The sequence below is a fragment of the Plasmodium malariae genome, assembly GCF_900090045.1.
Source record: "Plasmodium malariae genome assembly, chromosome: 12".
Taxonomy (NCBI): Eukaryota; Apicomplexa; class Aconoidasida; order Haemosporida; family Plasmodiidae; genus Plasmodium; species Plasmodium malariae.
The window spans coordinates 2,215,448-2,237,788 of record NC_041786.1 but is presented as its reverse complement, the minus strand read 5'-3'; the positions used below and the strand labels follow the sequence as shown (position 1 = coordinate 2,237,788).

The 22,341-nt window shown below is 26.4% G+C and overlaps 6 protein-coding genes across 6 annotated transcripts; 4 read left to right on the top strand and 2 right to left on the bottom strand.

Moving 5' to 3' along the window:
• Positions 1 to 855: 855 nt before the first annotated feature.
• On the top strand, positions 856 to 4,596 carry PmUG01_12058300 (conserved Plasmodium protein, unknown function; the record flags this gene model as incomplete). The annotated part of the gene is made up of 1 exon (XM_029006812.1): positions 856 to 4,596. The coding sequence occupies one exon, from the start codon at positions 856 to 858 to the stop codon at positions 4,594 to 4,596; it is 3,741 nt and encodes a 1,246-aa protein (XP_028863263.1).
• A 711-nt stretch (positions 4,597 to 5,307) lies between these two features.
• PmUG01_12058200 (exonuclease V, mitochondrial, putative) lies at positions 5,308 to 6,369 on the bottom strand (the record flags this gene model as incomplete). The annotated part of the gene is made up of 1 exon (XM_029006810.1): positions 5,308 to 6,369. The coding sequence occupies one exon, from the start codon at positions 6,367 to 6,369 to the stop codon at positions 5,308 to 5,310; it is 1,062 nt and encodes a 353-aa protein (XP_028863262.1).
• A 2,105-nt stretch (positions 6,370 to 8,474) lies between these two features.
• On the bottom strand, positions 8,475 to 10,682 carry PmUG01_12058100 (DNA-directed RNA polymerase III subunit RPC5, putative; the record flags this gene model as incomplete). The annotated part of the gene is made up of 1 exon (XM_029006809.1): positions 8,475 to 10,682. The coding sequence occupies one exon, from the start codon at positions 10,680 to 10,682 to the stop codon at positions 8,475 to 8,477; it is 2,208 nt and encodes a 735-aa protein (XP_028863261.1).
• A 1,366-nt stretch (positions 10,683 to 12,048) lies between these two features.
• PmUG01_12058000 (golgi apparatus membrane protein TVP23, putative) lies at positions 12,049 to 13,254 on the top strand (the record flags this gene model as incomplete). The annotated part of the gene is made up of 3 exons (XM_029006808.1): positions 12,049 to 12,269; positions 12,528 to 12,653; positions 12,918 to 13,254. 3 exons carry the CDS (start codon positions 12,049 to 12,051, stop codon positions 13,252 to 13,254), a joined length of 684 nt encoding a protein of 227 aa, XP_028863260.1.
• A 2,273-nt stretch (positions 13,255 to 15,527) lies between these two features.
• Positions 15,528 to 18,002, top strand: DBP5 (ATP-dependent RNA helicase DBP5, putative; the record flags this gene model as incomplete). Its single annotated transcript, XM_029006807.1, has 1 exon — positions 15,528 to 18,002. The coding sequence occupies one exon, from the start codon at positions 15,528 to 15,530 to the stop codon at positions 18,000 to 18,002; it is 2,475 nt and encodes an 824-aa protein (XP_028863259.1).
• A 1,575-nt stretch (positions 18,003 to 19,577) lies between these two features.
• On the top strand, positions 19,578 to 22,310 carry PmUG01_12057800 (GTP-binding protein, putative; the record flags this gene model as incomplete). Its single annotated transcript, XM_029006806.1, has 1 exon — positions 19,578 to 22,310. One exon carries the CDS (start codon positions 19,578 to 19,580, stop codon positions 22,308 to 22,310), a length of 2,733 nt encoding a protein of 910 aa, XP_028863258.1.
• Positions 22,311 to 22,341: the final 31 nt, after the last annotated feature.

Sequence of the window (22,341 nt, the reverse complement as noted above, 5' to 3'; positions counted from 1 at the left end):
TTTTGAAAAAAGAACATCTTTTTATAAAAAATAACAATTTATTAAAACATATGTTTTTTAAAATATATTATCAAGTTCGAATATTTTTTTTAAATATCCATTTTAAGGTATTTTTTTTGCAAGTACATACGTATACATATACATACATAAGTATATGTATATATTTATAAAATATATGTACAATAAATTAAGTTACTTGGTTAATATTTTTTTTGTCATTCCCCAATATTTTTACCATTGTTGGAATAGGCTTATACAAGAATATTATATACTTATATACATATAAATGTATACGTATATATGCTTAAATATATGCGTAGATATATGAATAATTATATGTATAGTTATATGTATAATTATATGTATAATTATATGTATAATTATATGTATAGATATATGTATATGTATAGATATATGTGTAATTATATTTTTAAGTGTATGTATAAATGTATGTGTATGTACATACTTGCATATGCCACTATTTTATGCAACGCTTTCGAATTAGAGATCTTTAAAAATGCTTGCAAAACTTTTTGCATAGTTCCTCCCATATCATTTGAATATAGAGGCAAAGCAAATACGAACATAAATTATGTATTTTATTTGCTTGTGTTTAAACTTTAAAAAGTGAAATAATAGGAGTGTTCATATCTGCCATGTTTTAATGTACTTATGCACACATCTATACATATATATATATATATATATATATATATATATATATATATGTATATTCGAACATAAAAGAGGTATGGCACATTTTTTATATATACATGTTCTTTTGCATATATATCTCATGTTTTTACACTCTTCTATCTTATATAAAGTACCATTTTTTCGTATCCAGCTGACAAAATGAATGAAGACATATTAAATAAATACAGTGCTAGGAATGGCATATATAATACACCCTATAGTAGTTTCTTCAATGCGCAAAAGAGAAGCATACTAGAAGAAGATAATATCAATAATGATGATGATGGACATGTAAATAAGAAAGCGAAAGTGTCTGTATTTGAAAACTTTGAGACCTTAAAAAAAAAAAAGTTAAAAGAAAATGATATATGCATTGATCATTTTAAAGATATGGAAAAATATATTGAAGAAATACAAGAATTGAAGAATATATATAATTTTCTTTTTAGTGATAATTTAAGTAATAGTTATGATATTTTATCCGTGAACAGAAAATTTTGTAGCATTGAATGTAATGATGACATTATTGACAAGAGTATTTTCTTTGATCCATCAACAGAATGTTTTAATAATATGATTAGTTATGATAAAAGCTGCTTTAGCAGTTACGTAAGTAATTATAATAGTAAAGCGCTGATACGGAAGAAGAAGAAAAAGGAGAATACATCAAACGAGGGTCTCCAAAAAGGGAAAGAAGAAAAGCTCATCTTACGAAGCATCTTGAAGAGCTCGAATATGGTAAGTACTGCAAAAAAAAATACTAATAATAACGATGATATACTTCTAATGCAATTGAAGGGAGATAAAAGTACATCTGTAGGAAAACGATTTTTAAATAGTGTATCAAATCAATTACTATATATTGATGATTTGTCTATGTATGATGTTTTATTATTGCTTTCCTTTGTCTCTGAATTACAAAATGAACAGAAGGAAAATGAAAAGGAAGAAAGGAATTTAGAAATTATTGCAAATATTGATGAATTTCAAATTAATGCGTTTTCCTTAAAAGATATATACAGATATTATTACAAAGAAAGATGTTTTCAATGTTTTACATGTGGAATAAGATTTTGTTCAAGTTTGGAAAAATTAAATCATTTGGAAATTCATTACAAGAAAAACAGGAATTACATGAACAGTTCAGAAATATCAAGTATAATTAAAAGTAAAAAAAAATTTATTTTTTTAGATCATATGAATATATCTATTGAGTTTTTTATATGTAAAGATTATTCTTTTTTTGAGGACTTATATGATAATGTTGTTACAAAAAATAGTAATTCCTTCAATTTTCACAGCGCGTTTGATTTTAATAAGAAAACTATTTATCTTAACAATAATTATGACAATTTAAAAAATTCATCATTTTTGAAAAGTAATGTGAATAGTAGTGATATGATAAATGTAAACAACGAATTAGATGGTTTGAATAATTCTCATCAGTGTTCGTTCCCCAGGAAGGGACGTATGAACGAAGGGTTAAATGATAATATGGAAATTATTTGCAAGAATAAGAAAACAGATAAGGAAAGAACTCTTGCTTATTATATAATGAAAGACTACCCACATAATGTCGGAAATAACATATGTTTATTAGAAGAAAATAATGTCCAAATGTTGTTTAATTTTACGAAAGGGTCTAACGATATGGATAACTTTTTTTATGCCAAACAAAATGAAACAGGAAAAAGTGGGAAAGAAAAAGATAGAAGGAATTATATAGAAAGTAATGACATAAAGGAGTTGGGAGAAAATAGTAATGAAATGAATTTTTTTGATTTTATATGTGAAAACCAAAATACATATGATGTTTATTTGTCAAACTACTACACTGTAACTGAGGACAATAATGTACTTATAAAATATATTGATGGAGAATCTATGTATAAAAATATTATGAAATGTTTGGAAATTCGAGATATTACGACCTATGAATTTCCTTCATGGGTTCCTCAAAGAAGTATTCAGAATTTTTTTGTCAAAAGAATTACGGAAATGTATCAACATGTAAGCAATGATAAGATATATAATAATTTGTTAATAGGTAAAAATATCACTAGTGCTTATATGAACAAATATAATATGGATGATTTGAAAGAAGATAAATTAGATGTGAAAAATAATTTATGGACTTTATGTACGAACAATGATTTTTATATTAGTAGAAATTTGTTCCCCATTAATATTTTTTTTTCAACTTGCAAAAAAAAAAAAAATTACGATCTACTTGACAACGCGGAACATGGATCGAATGATAATCCGTATGGGGAAAAGTTGAAAAGGGACGAACATTTTCATAACCCCTTTACCAACTATACTAATAGCAAAAAAATAAAGGTAGAACTAGATGACAAATCAAAGGAAGGCATAAATGAATCTTTTAGTACGACTTATCAAAACGTAATGAGTAAAGGTTCAGTATTTATCGAAAATGAGAAAGAAAAGAAATGTTTGGGAGAAGAACAGCATAATCCGAATTCGAATGAAGATGATTATATGATATTTAGTTCATTCATTAATATTTTTAAGGAGAAATATTTTTTACAAACAGAAGTGTTTAAAGATATTCTTCTCTTTTATTTAAGAAAGAGTTATTTTACAATATATAATAGTAACAATTTAAAAAACAATACAGATTTTAGTGAAATTCAAAGCAGATTATTTAATTATATATATAGTAACTATCCTATAAAGGTCCCTATATTTGACATAAATAGTTATCACTTAAATTACTGTTTTTTGTGTAAAGAAAAATTTGCTTTCGATTACTCCTATGAATATAATGATTTTTATTATATTGATGTTATTTCAGTAAATTTAAATAATTTTTTTTTTGAAGAGGATGAAGAAGGAAACTATAATTTAAATAAAAGTGCAAAAAGAATAGACCAAGGAAGTGAAAAAGATTTATATAATGAAATAAGTTGTGATATATTAGATAAGAACATTAATGAGGCACAACACTTTTTAAAAATTATAGAAAATAAACATAAAGAAAATGCAAATATGAAAAAAAAAATCGAAAAAAAAGGAAGTTCTCATACAATATCGTGTGGGATTAACAAAAATGATGATTTATTACACATTGATTCGATAGATATATATGACATTTTTGATAGTGTAAAAATGTTAATTGATGAAAACTGTCTTCTCAGAAGAACAATTATAGAACCAGCAGTGAATTATAGGAACTATCACCAAACAAAAAATGCAAAACATATAAACAGTGCGAAAAATGCAAAAAATGAGAAATATGCGAAATATATGAAATATACGAAAAATAGCAAAAGAAAAGACGATTCTATTTCCTATTATTATAATTTATTTAAAAAATTTTGCATTCCTTATGAAACTCTAAGTGTTTTACATAATATTCAAAAAAGCAATAGTGACAACTATAAAATAAATAATAACCAAGGAAACCCCCATATTAACAAAGAGTACGTAAATGAAGAAGTAGATAAATTTATAGAGAACTTTGAAAAGGTTAGTTACGAAGTTACAAACTCTATATTAGAAGATATTTATAAAAAGACAAAAAGAGAAAAAAACACATTTAACGAAATTATAAAATGCTATATAGACGATGATAATAAAAAAAAGGAAAATCATAATAATATGTACTTCCCTTCAAAAAATTATACGAATACAAACTTTACTTATTTTCACAATGATTGTTTTAAAAATTATATTGAATATTACATCTTTCCGTATTATTTTTTAAGAAAGTTAGATGACAAAATTTTGAATCAAATAATTATATTATCCATTAAATCGTTTTTTAATGCATACCAGCATATTTGTAAGCTTATGAATGATCAACAGAAAGGAACCCCTACTAATGAACTTAAAAAGTTTATCCCTAAACAGAGGCCGAAAAGGAGAAAACATTTTTAATTTATGCTAATGTATGTGTGTGTGCCTAACTGCTTCCGTTTTGGTTAATATAGTTTTTTTGGTGTTAATTCGTTTGTTCCAAGCTCTGTTAGTAAAAGACTTTTTTTTGCTGTTTTTATTTGTCTATTTTTTTTTTGTTGTTGGCACGTTTTAGCTTTTTGTTTAAATATACCCTCGTATGTGCATAGTTAATGCCAACTTTGCTATAAGTTTTGTATATTTTCCTCTTTCTCTAATTTTTTTTTTTTTTGTATATCACTTTTTTTCGTAATTTGCTTGAAAATTAGAAAAAATAAATGAAGTGGTTACAGTGTTTGCATCAATGTAGAAATTACTCTTTTTTTAGTATTGTTTAAGCTTTGAAAAAAAAAAAAAAAAGAATTAAAAATTTTTAATCGTAAGTAAAACAAAAACAGGTTAAACATAAATAAACATTTTTACAGCTTTAACGTATATATATATATATATATATATATATATATATATGCGTACGTATGTTTGCTCTGCATGGGCATACAGACATACTGATCAAATGTATCAAAAGTGGCATAAACTTTTGGGAAAAAATGTTCGCAAAAAATAGAAAAAAAAATTAAAAGGAAAATGTATACTTAAAATATATGAAAACAGAGTGAAATAGCTAAGTTTGTGATTTATTTTTTTTGCCCATCTTTCCGCTGCACATTTTCAAGCTCTATTGCTTCGCATGATTCACACATCTAGGGGACACCTAACGCAATTTTTGACAAAATCACAAAATTTGCATTTCCATTTATCCGAATTTTCAACAACATCACTAGATCTTTTACCATCCCAGTAGTCCAACAAAAAGTTAATAGTATATAATGTGGATTGGTAAAAATAAGGGATAAGATTTCTAGCGAATTCTATACCTTGATGCTCATAAACAATTTCCATTTCTTCTTTAATTCTTGGTAATTTAATGAATAAGCTATTTACTTCTTTGGATAAATTGTCTAAATTTTTGTATTTAACTAAATCAATAGCAGTAAATTCATAGTAAGGGTTACATTCATATATTTCAAATAACTTTTGAAAATCAGCTTTTCCATTTTTTAAATGGTGTAATAATAAGCAGTATGTTTGTACTTGTATAGCTGATGTTCTTTTTTGAGCCAAACTTGGTTCTTTTTTTTCTTTTCTTGTTTTAGTATCAGATATTATTAAATATTCTCTTTTCGAAACATTGTCATATTCAATTCTAAGTTCATCAATTACTCCCCTAAGTACGTAATTTCTAATTATTCCAAAAACCCATACTTCTCTTGCTTTCTTAAACTCATATAATTGCCCTAAAAGTGTAATAGTATTTAGTAAACGATAACCTAATGATTCTTCTCTTGTATTTACTTCTACATCAATAATTTGATGATCTGCTTTTTCTAAAACTTCATGTCTTTCTATACCTAATCTCATTGCTTCGGTTTCTCTTTTTTTTCCTGTGGTTAAAACTAATTCTAATTGTTGTTCACACCATAATTGAGCTGATAAATCAGTTATACTTAATTTATTTTTTTTATTAAATTTTTCATTAGGAGATTTAGACTCTTTGTATAATTTTTCAGTTTCATTTATTTGTTGCTCTTCTAACAAATCCTCTACATCATTTATTAGTTCTTCAAAATCAGCTATGGAAGAGGATCTATCTTTCTTTTCATTTATTTCGCTATCCTCTACATTCTTTTCTCTTTTCTCATTTTTTAATTTTTCCTCATCCTCTTTTTTCCAAATTATATTGTACGTTGTCAGCATCTTAACTCTTCACTTATCAGTGTGTATATGTATCCGTAAAAAAAATGAAGGTGCTAAAAAGGGGGTTCAAAAAATACGAGCCAAAAATAAGGCAAAAAGGTGACGAAAATGTGGCAAAAATGTAGCAAAAATAAGGGAAACACGGCAAAAAGGGAACCAAAACGTGGCAATAAAGTAATGAAAGGATGTCTAGAAAAGGATCAAAATAACGAGGGGGAAATTGCAAAAAAAAATTTCCTTATTCTTTAAAATAAAGGCAATTCGATATTATACATATAGTAATACCTGTTAATATTCATATTGATTTATTCACATTCGTATGTACGTAATATTTACACACCCACATATATATATATATATCCGTATCTTGCTGCATGTGTATGTACCTAACTCTGAACAATATTTGTATACTCAGGTTTATACAGAAAAATGGAGATGTATTGTAGGAACTTCAAAAGGATATTAAAAACTGATATAATTTTAAAAAGTGTAACATTGTTTTAAAAATTCTTAAACTATTTGTATTCAGTTAAAAAATACACTAGTATATATTTAAAGAGAAAATAACCGATACCCACGAGTAAACTCTTATGTATATATGACTGGGAAAGTGCAAAATTTGAAGTAAGACTATATACAGAAAAAAAAAAAATTTTTTAATTCACATAAGACATTGATACTTAGATGATATAAAGTATATATATGAAAAAAAAAAAAAAAAAACAAGAAAAAAACAAGAAAAAAATAAAAAAAAAATAAGAAAAAAATAAGAAAAAAATAAGAAAAAACTTTTTAATTGATATATTTTGTACATAAAAATATATATATATATATATATTGTGTTTAAAGCATAAAATGTAATGAAAGTTGAGAACATATTATTATGCATTCACATCAAATTCAAAAAAATGAACTGACCATAATGATATTGTATATTCTGAAGCACTGCGCTATAATTATGAAAAATTGCTTATTAATAAAAAATGCTATTTAATTTCATAGCACCATTCAAAATGCTAAGTGGTAATTACTTTTATTACTACTACTATTATTATTATAATTATTATTAATATTATTGTAATACCGTTTTTCATTTAGTTAAAAGTTCGTATTTTAAAAATGCATATAAAGGAAAAATATAAAAAAGGCGATAAGCTGTTTTAATGAAAAACAAATATGCACATCCGCATACATATATTAGCATATTTGTACACACATGTATACGTACGTACATTTTTTTCATTTAACCACTGTATATAGCACTATGTTGGAAAGGAGTGATACCATTACTAAACTGTTCTATAAATGCGTATTACACGTTATTACAAGATGGCATATTAATGTAGGTGTAAGTGGGTATGTGTAGGTATTATTTATACGTAGGCTTGTTATCCATTTATGCATACAAATTTTGAATTTTTTAAAAGAGTTATAAAAAGAGATAACGAATTTGTTAAATAAATGGTGACATCATTTTACAAATATTTAAAATGTTCTAAAATTTTTTCAAAATACCTGAAATAAAAAAGATGTATACATGGGACAATGTTGCTTATTAACACCCACTGGGATATTTGATAGAGTAAATTTCAGTAGATATGTTTTAAAAAAAAATTATGAGTTGAAGGCACAGAAAAATCATATACTTCATTACTTGTCAGCGTAAAAAAAAAAAAAAATAAATAAATAAATTTATGTTTGGACATAATAAAAATTAAAAAAGTGCTCACAAAGAGCAAATATTAACGGGTTAATGATGTAAATACAAAAAATAAAAATATGTATATATACATATCTACATAAATTCAAAATACGCCATATGGATGCATAAAGCATACTACATAATACACATACACATGTATTCGTTAAAACGCAGCAGTTACTTAAAGCGCGAGTAAAAAAAGAAAAAAATACAAAAAGCAAAAGTAACATTATGGGGGCATTTTCAGCATTCTTATTATGCACCGTTTAAAAGAGTGCATATATATATACTTGAGTCTCAAAAATTGCAGGAGTGGAGATCCTGAAAATGGGGAATCCTTTTGAATTCATAAAAAGCAAATTAAACAACAAAATGGGTACCATATTTTGTGTATGAGTAAAAGTTACTCGCTATATTCAGACTTCAATTGGTCATTTCCTTTAAATAAATATTTTCCATTTTTTTGAACACATAATTCATTTAATATATTTCTAAAATAAATATCTGGAATGGTTAGGGATGATTTTATATACGTTTCTACATGATGAATTATGTCCTTTTTTGTTAAAACAGAATTATGATTATTCTGATATATGTTAATAACTGCATTTCTACATTTATTGAAATCATTTTGATTATTTATTCGTAGGAACCATATATTATTAATATTAATTGCTATGTTATTTAAAACTTGTAAAAAAATTTGTAAATCCAAATTTGTATTTCTTAATTCTCTTTTTATTTTATTGTATAAATCATCAAATGATAAACAATTGTTATGTAACAAATCAGTGATATTTTTTTCTAACGTCCTTATATCTAATTTATAATCATTAATAATAATTTTACTATTTTTATATGTTTGTATAATTTTAGCAACTTTTACCATTTTCTTTTTCCACTTTTCATTATAAAATAAACACAGACTTATATTATTAGCCAAAAAATGTTCATCCATTTTGTGCTTGAAAAAATATCCCGTATATTTATATTCACATAGAGGGGAAAACATTTCCAATAAAATATTATTTGATAGGTTTGTTGCTTTTTCAAAATTTTCAATTATAATGGACGTCGACGAATTAATCTTCTTCGACGAGCCGCTAACACTACTGTCAGCGCTGCTGCCAATTCTACCAACAGTACTACTTATACTATTATTATTATTATTACTGCAACTATGGTCAGACTTGATCTGCATGTTCTTCGATCTATTTTCTACTCTTCTCTCGTACACATATTTTAGCAATATAGGCTCCACCTGTTTAAATATAATTACTAACAACAAATCACGAACTCGAATCTTATAATCGACATAAGAAAAAGTTTCTAGTTTCTTTTCATTTTCACTCTTCTTTTCTTTACCTTTTAAAAATTTATATAAATATTTCGATTTTATTACCCATAATCCTAATACATTAACACAATACTTTTTAACAGTACTTATCAGCTTTTCATCATCTACATTTTTTTTGATGATTTTTTGAATTTCACTAAAACTCTGTACATTTTTCATCCTCAATATTTTTAATATCTGTTCGTCTAAATTTAAGGAGAAAAAATAAAGCATATTTATATTCATACATATATCCTCTTCTTGTTTATATATGTTGTTATATTTACTACATTCTTTTGCTCTCCGTTCTTTACTGCTCTCGTCATTTTGTATATGGTTATAGTTATCTTCCTTGGCATTTTTACAAATATGATTCAAGTATAAGTACGCATCACTGTTAAATCGTATTTCTTTAATGTCGTCCTTCCTCCTACCGTTGCTGCTACTAATACTACTACTAACACAAGTATTCTTTGCAGTATCATCCCCATTACTTTGGTATTCAAACATGCAATTTGTTTCATTCAAATTAGTAAATAGAGATACTATTTCATTTGCCTCATATGAATCGGGTTCATATATATTAACAATTTTACTCCACCTATCATCCATTGAATTTGTAAAATTGTTATCATTTATATACTTGTTATTTTCTATTATATCTATATTACTATCTTTTAAATTATCTGCAGATAGCGATTCACTAGTTTTTATTTTTTCTTCAAAATTTATATCGAATTTTATATTATCATGACATGGCTTAAACTGATATATATGTTTTAATGGTATCATATAAATTTCTTTTTTTTTTTTTATATCATTGTACTTAAATATACACACACAGTTTGTAATATATTCACATAAAACACTAGTACTAATTAATCTACTTATACTTTTATCGTTCTGTTCCTCTTTATATGTTGTGTTAGATTCATGAATATCTTCTTCTTTCATATGTTCATGCAACTTATACTCAAATATGTACGTTTCTTCATTTGTGTTGAAATTATTTTTTATATTTCTTAATTTGTTGTAATTTTTACATTTATATATTTTTTGTATATTATTAGTAAAATTGTAAGGCCTATATTTTGGCCTCAACGGGTACTGTATCAAGTATGTATATATGTTGTTCAGGTTGTTTTCATTTACATTATTCAAATATATATCTATTTCTTCTTCAATCTCTTCCTCATCCGAATTTGATGTCCTTGAATTACTATCCGTCTCTTCCCTATATTCATATTTACTCAGATCTTTCAAATCTTCATTCATCTTTATTGTGATAAATTTAAGGCAAAACTTTTTATCCTGATATGCACACGAGTGTCGTCGGTACACCTATTTATAAAATGAACTGTCCTTTCTGATATAGTACAATTTATTACGCTTTAAAAATGCTCGACAGTTGCCATCATTGGGCTGTAAAAAACTGTGCAATCATACCTGTGGTATCGTTCATACGTATATAACAAATGTATATAAGTGTATACGTATATATGTATATATATTATATATTTATAATAAACGCTGGCGCTTTTACCTCTATGCTTTTAAAGGGTTTACGCAAATAAAAAGGACTCATTACTACGCTATTTTTCACATACATAAATAAATGATTTATCAACATTGGTTAGCCACAACAAAACTGCTTTTTCATGGAATGTCCAAAATATTGCCCTATGTTAACAACAATAAAAAATAAAGGCCGCAGGTCGATTGGTCAAATGGTAAGCAAATAATTATACATGATTTAATAATTTTAAAAACTGCTTAAAAAATTAAAAAGTTTATATATATATGTATATGTATACATTTTATAATACCTTAAAAATATGCTTTTTGTTTATTTTATCTCCTATTATTATGTAACATTCAGCTTAATTTATTTTTTTTTTTTTCTCTGCATTATTATAGACTATAAAAAATTAATAAAAAGTATATATATTTTCAATTTTAGGTTTATTTTAAGAAAAAACAATATGAAAAAATTTTAATTCGTATTTGAGATATTTTTAAAACGGGGGTATGTTGTACATGTACATATATTTTTTTTTTTTTTTTTGTGCTAAGGCACGAGCACATATATATTCTTTAAATTTTTAAAAGTAAAATTAAACGTATTACAATTACGACGTGTTGTACATATGACACCTTAAAATTGAAGTTTCAAGAATAATTTATAGTACAGTCTCCATCTTTCATACATTAATAGTAATATCGTATATATAAACAAATTATCCAAACTAATTTTTGCAAATTTTGCTCTTTGCAAAAAATTAATTTAGTTTTTTACGTTGACACAAAAAAAATACAAAAGTTTTACTGAAATAGCGTAAAGGACTACAGGTAAAAAAAAAAAGTGAAAGTAAAGCGAAAGTAAAAAGAGCTGAAGTAAACGTTTTTAATGTATTCTTTTTGAGGGAAAAATGAGTTTCCGAATAGCGGAAAATATTAATTGAAAAGGAGTATCCTTTTTTCCATAATTTTTTTTTCGACTTTTTATTTGAAAATTCTTCATTTCATTAATGTATTATTGGGCATACATATTTTGTTTATATATATATATATATGTATATATATATGCGAGTACGTAGTGACTGAAATTTTTTAAGCGCATAAATTCACAGAATTTACGAAAATGAGCAGAAGCCCCTTTGAAAGTGAAATTAATGAAACGAACGATTCAAAATTTCCCAGCAATGCACAAAATTCAATGAACACTAAGAATTATTTTAATTTCGATCCTAATGCATTTAATAAAAATGACATGATGAATTATTTTAATGACTTTCTTCATAATACGAAGCACCCCTATATATGTATCGCACATGTTTCTTTTAAAATCCTTTCAGTATTACTGTAATGCTTAAGTGTGTAAATGTATATGGTTATGTTTAGACTCTGTGCCGTGACTGTATATATAAACATACATGATATACTTATATATATATATATAAGTATACCATTATGTGCATTGCTCGTATGAGCACTGGCTTGGTCTCTTAGTTCACATTTACTATATGTACAAAAAGTGAAACGCCTCCATTATTTTAATACTACATACTAATTTACTTTGAGAGTTAAAAAAAAAGAAAAAACGATTTTTTCCTTTTATAGCTATTTTATAGGGCCTTACATATTTAGAAGTGAAAAATCAAAAGAAAATGATTTTATTATAACATTTGCAATTACTCTTTTTTTGGTTTCGTTAGATTTCTATTTGGTTAAGAATATAACTGGGAGGTATGGGGTACATATATGTACATATATTCGCATATATAAATATATATATATATATCTACGTCCACATGTGTAGTATTAATGTATAGTCCATCATATTCCTTTTTTTCTTTTTTTCTTTTTTTTTACACCTAATTAGGATTAATTATGCCAGTATTTTACATATTAGATTGCGTGGACTGTGCGTAATTCGCCTTATATTTATGTATATATGTAAGAATGCTCAACATCTGCAATATGCGCATGCTTTTTTTTTTTTTTTTTAAGATTTTTAGTGAAAATGATTTGGTGGATAGATTCTAACGAAGACTATTCAAACAAAATTGTTTTTCAAACATCTGAAGAAAGCTTATTAAATAGTGTAAATAAAAAGGTATTTTGGTATGCACTGTATATAAACTTTTCCATATGGTTAATGCAGGCTATCCAAATGTTAATGTCATTTCAAATTTGTTGGTTCATGTTATGTTTTTTATGTGTATTTTTGTCATTTTGTAATTTGTATAATTTCTGGAAATGTTCTAAAGAGCAACACAAAATTGTTGGAAATGTTTTAAACAATATAAATTTAAATCTTATATATAAAAAATTGTTTAGCACTTAGTTAAGCAGATTAATGAGGTATGCCTTTGCCTGGGTTGTGCATGTAACTGCATGTGTGTGTATATGTTATTATGTTTGTGGGGGGTTATTAGAGCCGCATTTAACAATTTATCAATCTATTAATTCATCACTTCATTTTTATGAGCATCGCACTTTTATTAATATAATGAATTAACATTCTACTCTTTTGGAGCATTACAAAATTTACTTAAGTAGTCGACAAATAAATAATAAAATTTGTGTACTCTTTAACATTTTATATTATATATTACTGTATTTGTTTTTATATTACATTTATTTTATATATTCAAAAAAGAAAAAAGAAATACATATATTTTTGTATATTAAAAATTTCCTTTTATTTTAAAGAAAACCAATTATGCCGCTACACATTATATATAATGCACATTCTTACATTAATTTCGTGTTTTTTTTTTTTATTCTGATCATGCTTGTTTAAAAATTAATAATTATGATCACTACAATCTATATGACCTTTTTTATGAAATTGACCGAAGTTCTTCAATTGATGGGACAATTTTACTGAGGACCTTTTAATAAAAATTCGATACTGCTAACTTGTTCAGTTTAAAGCACTGCAAGTATATATGTCCATACGCACGTGTGTACCTATGTATATAAATATTTATATATGTGTGTAATTCGTTCAAGTTGTTATTTTTTTTTTCTTCTGTTCACATTTTGGGAAGGTGTATAAAAAACAGCTCCCTTTGCTTATAAAAACAATAGAATAACTATTTTGATTTTCCAAAACTTATTAATGTTCCATTTTTTTTATATATAGAAAAAAGAAAAAAAAAAGCTTCACTACCATTAAGGCCGTAAACAGAAATGAAGATAGGCCTTTAAACATTCATGTTGTGAACGTAACATTTCATATATTACATATAATAAAAAGGAAGCGATGGAACATTGTTTATTATGATTACATTTTTTTTATATTCGTTATATCTTATGAAATTCTTTTTAACCTTGCTACGTTTTCTCTGTTTTGGGGAATATCAAAATGAAAATATGATATTATAAAAAAATAATACATATATAATAAAGAGTATACATGAGATTGTCCACCAAAAAACGATTACTGATCCATATCCTTTCACACTTTTCACAGGGTACAATGATAATAATTCCTAAATCACAAATATTCTGTTTACAGATAAAATGGGGTCGCTTTTCCTTTTTTTCAGTTTTATTTTTTATGCTTATTTACCAAGTTTTATACGTTCAAATATGAAAATATAACCGGTTTCGGATATTTCGTAAAAAAAGAATAAAATAAAATAAAAAATATATATAACGAAAAAATTAAAAATTAAAAATTAAAAAGAAAAAAATAATAATAATAAAATGAAAATAAACGGAAAAAACGTAGCCCCTCTTTTTAAATGGGAAAAATAAGAAACTTTTATTTTAAAATAAATCCAAGTTTTATGAATGCAAAAAAAAAAAAAATATATAATTATATTTTTTTTGAGAAGCAGATAAAACAGTTTTATATATTATATTAAAATACAAGTAAAATAATCTACAATTTATTTACATAAAATTTAGCATTACAAGTAATTCCTCATTTTAAAGATATTTTTTTTTTTTTTTTTTTTTTTTCATTTAAAAAATTTAATGTTTTTTTTTTAAAATAATGACTTTGTACAAATAAAGAATAAGTTGAAGAAGTGCGAACTACAGTTTTTAAAGGAACTTTATTTTAAATAAAAAATATGACATTGTTATTATGGTAAACGTAGTATATAATACCAAAGGGTAAAAAGTGGCCTTACTATGTACTCTACTTATATGGTATGTTTATATACATTTATATAAGTATGTACATATATATATATATATATATATATATATATATTTGTACGTATATATTACATATGCAATAAAAGAGATGCATGAGTGTACATTATGAATAGATTAAATGTATAGGAAGCGGATAATACAAAAAAATAGTATAATACACAGAATCTTTACGATAGAGTTACATAAATGCTAACCCAATGAAACAAAATAAGCATTCAGGGGAGCTATAATTATATATTATACGTTATACGTACAAATATACCAACATAAGAACGTATATCAAAGTAAGCGAATTTTAAGTTTGTACTTTTTTTCCTCACTCGCACTCGTAAATGCAACAACAAAATTTTAATCCTTTAAAAAAAAGCGAATTGTTAAAAAATATATATCATTTTTAAGGGGAAAAAAATATTTTTATACGTTTTTTCACCATTTTCTGACAAGATGAATTTAAAAGAAGAAACTGTCAATACTAATAAGAAGGAAATTGAGAAAAAGAATGATAGTGCAAAAGACAACGAATTAAAAGAAATGATGGACAAAAAAAAGGAAACAAGTGCAGATGATGTCAATGGGGATGCAGAAAATGCAAAGGATGAAATTAAAAAGGAAGGGCAGAAGGAGGAGCAGAAGAAAGAACAGAAAGAAGGGAAAGGTGATGATAGTGTTATGAATATGCTTTTAAGCTACCTGCAAAAAAATAAGGATGACCCAAAGGTCCTACAAACGATGCTAAATGTGATGAACGGACAAGGAAAAAATAATTTGCCTACAAGTGCCCCAAATCTAGGTGCATACATAAAAAAAGAACAACAAGAAGAGAAAGAGGGAGGAGGGGGAAATGAAGAAAATAAATTATCATGTGATGGAAGTGCGACGAGTGAAAAAAAGGATAACATCCAAGTAACCAAAGAAAATAAAGGAATGGGAGAAGAAAAAGAAAAAAGCAAAAAAAGTGAAGGGGAGAGGGGGGGTAGCAAACTATATTATATATTTAGTAGGAAAAAAGACAAGGATGATGAAAAGAAGAATAAAACAAAAAACGAAAAGATCAAATCAAATGATGTACATGTTTCAGTTGGGGAAAATATTACAGCAAATTCTACAAAGGAAAATCAGTCAAACATAACTAGCAATATTGGTGAAGATGAAAAGGATAAAAATAGTAGTAAGTTTGGTTTTGGCTACTTTAGCTCAAATAAATTAAGTGAAAATGCGTCTTCCTCTGTAACTGCTCTTGATAGTAAAGCTAATGATACAAACTTAGAAAGTATTGAAAATAATAGAGCAGTAAAAAAAAAACACAGTGAACTGGTGGAAGATAATGATGACTATGAAATTGAAAATGTAGAGGAAAAGGAACCAATGGAGGAGGAGGCCATATCGTTAATAGAAAATATGAACATAATAAATAATGACAAGAAGAAAAGTGACCCATTAGGTATAGGAAGTTTGAACAACATAAGTAGTAGTAGTAATAATAATAGTAATAATTATAGTAATAATAATAATAATAGTAATAATTATAGTAATAATAATAATAATAGTAATAATTATAGTAATAATTATAACAGTAATAATAATAATAGTAGTATTTATAATAGTAATAATAACAGTGGAGGTGACAACAACGACTCGGGGGATTTTAAACTGTATCATTCGAAAAACACATGGGAGGAACTAAAGATAGACAATGAATTAATACAAATATTAACCTACTTAAAATTTTTTGGCCCGTCAAAAATTCAAGCATATGCTTTGCCAATTATTTTAAATAGTAACAAAAATTTAATAGCTCAATCACAAAACGGATCTGGAAAAACCCTCACATTTGTTATTGCTATGTTATCGAAAATTAATAGAACGTTATCATGTCTACAAGCAGTTTGTATATGTCCAACCAGAGAATTATCACAACAGAATTATGATGTTGTTGGTAATTTCACGAAATATTTGAATGTAAAAGTTTTCTTAGCTGTTCCATTATGTGAAAGATATAATAAGGCAAGTGGTTTTCAAATATATGTAGGTACTCCTGGAAAAACATTAGACTTTTTAAAAAGAAAATATATTGATACAACAAATATAAAAATATTTGTTTTGGATGAAGCAGATGATTTAATTGATATTAAAAATAATATGTCATCACAAGTAGAAAGTATCAAAAGATTTTTACCAAAACATACTCAAATCCTTTTATTCTCAGCTACATATAATAAAGATGTTCGTTTATTTGCGGACCAATTTGCTCCTAGAGCTACTAAAATAAGTGTAAGACAAGAAGATTTAACATTAAAATGTGTTAAGCAATATTATTTAATTACTGAAAATGATGAACAGAAATATTATTATTTGTCAGAATTATACTGTTCTATGACCATATCTCAGTGTGTTATTTTTGTTAATTCAAAAAAAGCAGCTTATAATTTATATCAGTTTATGACAGATAATAATCATAACGTTACTTTAATTTGTGCTGATAGTATAATTAGTCGATTTACAAAAAACCAAGTACAAAAAGCTAATGTATTAGGAATGGATCCAAAGACAAGAGATACATTAATGTCTGATTTTAAAAAAGGAATTTCCAAAGTTTTAATCTGTACAGATTTATTATCAAGAGGTATTGATGTGCCTTCCATAAGTTTAGTTATTAATTTTGATTTACCATATATTTATCAGGGAAGAATAGAAGAAAATTCAAATCCTTTATCTAACCAAAGAGTAAATATGGAAACCTACATTCACCGAATTGGTAGAACAGGAAGATTTGGAACAAAGGGTATGGCCATAAATTTTATTAGTAAAAATCAAATGACGCATATTCGTCAAATTGAACAGTTTTATAAGTGTATCATATCTGATTTGGAATTTGATTCAGAGCTCATGATAACATCCTTGACGAAAATTAAAACTTAATTTCTTCCAGGGGCTACGGAAGTTAGCGCACATGGGGCAGGGGGCATAACAAATTGGAGCGAGAGGATGGACCCCCATATATATACAGTATATACATACATACATACATAATACATGCCCATATCATGTTTGCATACATGGTGTGTACGTGTATTATGTGTACATCTGCACTGTGTACATATACATTGTGCAAATATATAATGTACATATACATTATGTACATATATGTAATGTGTACGTATACATATATACTTGCTTTTTCTTCCTATGTATGTGCATACTTATATAGCTAGATCTTTCATCTCTTTATTTGATATAATCTGCACTATTTTTAAAATTTCCCTTTTTTGTTTGTCATTATATCAAAGCATTTATATATATTCTTATAATAAATCGAAATGAAGGAAAAAGAAAGAAGAAGGAAAACAAAAAAAATTATATAGACTCTATATGTAATTTTTTTTTTTTTTTCCTGTATTCCGTCCTTTCATTCGTTCTCTCATCTTTTTACGCATTATGTATACCAAAAAATTGCTTTAAAATTATATGCCCTTTCATTGTGTTAGTACACATTTTTGTTGCTTAAAAAAACTGAATTAAAATTATGAGTTTACCCATTTTAATAAAATTAAGGACTTTCCAAAATGAACTAAGCTCTATTGTGCTTGTGTTGTCATTATGCTAGTATGCTTGTATGTATGTACATACGTATATATATATATATATATATATATATTTGTGTACATAAATATGCATATTTAATTTTATGAAACACATACATCAGTGTGAGCCTTTCAAAATTTAAGCCTATATTTTGGATGAAACAATGGAGTAGTAATTTTATTACCGCTCGAATTGTGCGAAAAAAGGAGTAACCACGTAAACGTTACAAAATATCATTTTTTCCACAAAAACATCTGCTCATTTTGGCAATGTATACATTCCCAGCCATTTGGCGTAAACGTTGAGGAACGTGTTGATATTATATATATATATATATATATATATGTATACAAAAATGCATATTTTTTTTTTTTTTTTTTTTTTGAAAAAAGAGGTAAAAGAGGCATTATTGCTCACATTAAGCTTGAATTTTTTCATATTAAATACTCGTATAGTATTACGTGTCAAATTTCATAAAATATGTACTATTTTTGCCATTCCTCTTGATTTACAACAACATAATTCCCACTATAACTTTTCATGTGTTTGCGCTAAGCCGTTAGATAGATAAGCTTTTTTATTAAAACTGTAGATATGTACCAATATACCGCTGTGTTTGGAAGGTGAAATGTGAGCAAATGAAATGGTCGCGCAAAAATTGTAAGCAAAAAATTTTATCTCGTAGATATATATATGCACATCAGCATAAACGTAATAATACCCATACCCATACGAACATATATGTAAATATGTCCTTACACATATATACTTGTATGCAGAAGGTGAGTATACGGAAACACAGACGAAAGGGAAGCATCAGCTTTTAAGTAGCTCAGTCTCTTCCTGCATAAACATTTATCTGTACACACTTATAAATGCGTTAATACATTATGTTATAACCTTTTCTCCTAAATGTTCAAAATATTGCACCAGAATCTGTTCCATAAAAATATATATCAAATAGTAAGTCCTTTTTGTCATGAAAGGAGTGTAAGGGTTTTTCCCTTTAGTAGCAAAGCGTGTAATAATTTAAAAATAGAAGAGGACTATTTTTACGTTAATCCATTGAGAAAACTCAGCTGTGTCGGATGTGGAGAATTCCTACAATCAACGAATGAGAGGAAAACAGGTTTTGTTCCTTTTAATGTTTATGAAAAATATAGTAATGGAAGATTAAAATTTTACACAAAAGTAAAAGGTGAAGAAGTGAGTTCTGTACCAGATGGTATAAAAGTTGATGTAAATAATTTTTATAATTTTAAAGTAAAAACCAAAATTATTTTGTGCAAAAGATGCTATAGGTTACAACATTACAAATGTGCCGATACAAAATGTGAGGTAGATATTAACAGAATCGAAAATATTATAAAATGTAGGAAGCAACTGCAGGATCATATGAAGAACTGGGAAGAAAAAAAAGTTAATAACAAGGATAAAGAAAATAAAGGTAACACATATAACAAACATAATATAGTTGACATAAATAATACACATTGTATAAATGGTTTACATAGCTTCAATAAATTGCAAGACCAACATAGTGTACATAGCATAAAATCAGCTAGCATATTAGAAAGAGAAGATAACAATGCAGAAGAATATAATGAAAAAAGGCTTAAAATCCCAAATGGTAATCCTGTTAACACACTAAATGATGGCAAAATATGCAAAAAGGAGGAAGACAAAGCTCAGAACAAGGGCGCACTTGTGCAAATACTTGCAAATAATATAAAAAATTTATCTTTTATTAAAAGGAAAATGATAAAATCTTTTGATAATCATTTTAAGAAAAAAAAGCAGAAACAACAATATAAACAATGTAAAGATATAGCTTCAATAAGTTTTGAAAATGAGGATAGGCTGAATTGTACAAATGAAATTGATTTTACTAATACGGAAATGCGCAAAAAAGGTAATCATATTTTGAACATAAAATGCAGGAAAACGGAAGGCATAAGTGAAGGAATCATGCAGGAAAAAATCGGCAACGAGAAAGAAGCAAGAGTAGCAGCAAATATGATATCAAGCGTAACCGCTGGTGCATCTGCTGGTATAGCTGCTGATATAGCAGTTGATATAGCCTCTGAAGTAGCCCCTGGAGAGGGGGAGTACTATCAGGACGTCTCGTACAATATCGACAAAAGAAGCATCAACATTTATGAAAAAAAGGACATACTGAAAAAAAGAAATGATATGAAAAAATTAGAAGTCGAAAAGATGGAAGTGAGCACAGCCAAATATGTGGAAGGAGATCGAAATCATATTATGAACAATTTAATTAAAAAAATGAAAAGAAAATCTTTAGTCTTATATTTAATTGATATAACGAATATTGAAAATACTATACTCCCAGAACTTTATATAGGTTGCAAAAATAAAGATATAAATATCATTTGGCTAGTAAATAAAGTAGATTGTTTACCGAAGTCAACGAATCTAGAAATAGTTAAAATATGGTTCCGTAATTTAGTAAGACAAATAAAAAATTCACATATAAATGATTTAATATTTATATCAGCATTAAAATTTTATAATTTTGACATGTTAGAAGAACGCATGAAATACTATGTTGATTTGGAAAAAGGTACAGATATATATATAGTAGGATGTGTAAATGTTGGTAAGTCTTCTTTCATTAATTCCTTTCTTAAATATATTAATTATAAGCATATAGGAGATATATACAACAAAAGAAAGAAAGGTGGGGTTACAACTTCAAATATTCCATATACAACCTTAAATTATAATGTATTTCGATTAAAAAAAAATATAAATATTATTGACACAGTTGGTATACCCACCAAATATCAGTATTCCTCTATCTTATATAGAGATATTGATCTTAATAGTATAAGTATAAACAAACTCATTCAACCATTTACATACAAGTTAAAAGATGATTCGTCGGTAATTATAGGTTCTTTATGTTATGTCAATTTAATTTATGGTAATTTTGCCTTGTTAACATTTTATATGTCAAATAGAGTTACTATCCACATGTGTAAGACAGCAAAAGTTGAAAATTTTTTAGAAAAAAAAAAATGCTCTTTTCTTTATCCGCCTCATATAAATGCAGATTTTGATTTATTAAAACCATTTGTTAAACATACAGTTAAGGTTTATGGAAAAGATTTTGAAAGTCTAGATGACATTGTTATTTCAGATCTATGTTGGTTTTCAGTAACTGGAAGAGGAGTAAAGATACTTGAAATATTCGCTCCAAAAAATATCAAAATTTATAGGAGACCATCAATGATTAATGATGCAGTTAAACATACACAGGTAGATGTATTTAAATATAAATCGTATAGAGGCAGAACAGCTAAGGTTTTAAAAAAAAAGAAAAAGTTAATCGAAGATTTGGATAGATTATATCCAAATAGAAGGCAAGAAATAAAAAACATTACTTTGCAGGGTGAAAATGCTCAACTAGAGGGTTTAAAAAACTTCATGTACGTAGGTGGTGCGGACACTGGGAATGCAGTTTCCACATCCTCCTCTGCTTCTACATCCTCCTCTGCTTCTACATCCTCCTCTGCTTCTACATCCTCCTCTGCTTCTACATCCTCCTCTGCTTCTACATCCACCTCTGCTTCCATCATCTCTGATAAACTTGACATAGAAAGCATTGTACATTATTTGTGATGTAGAAAATCTTTAGAGTAATGTACGAACC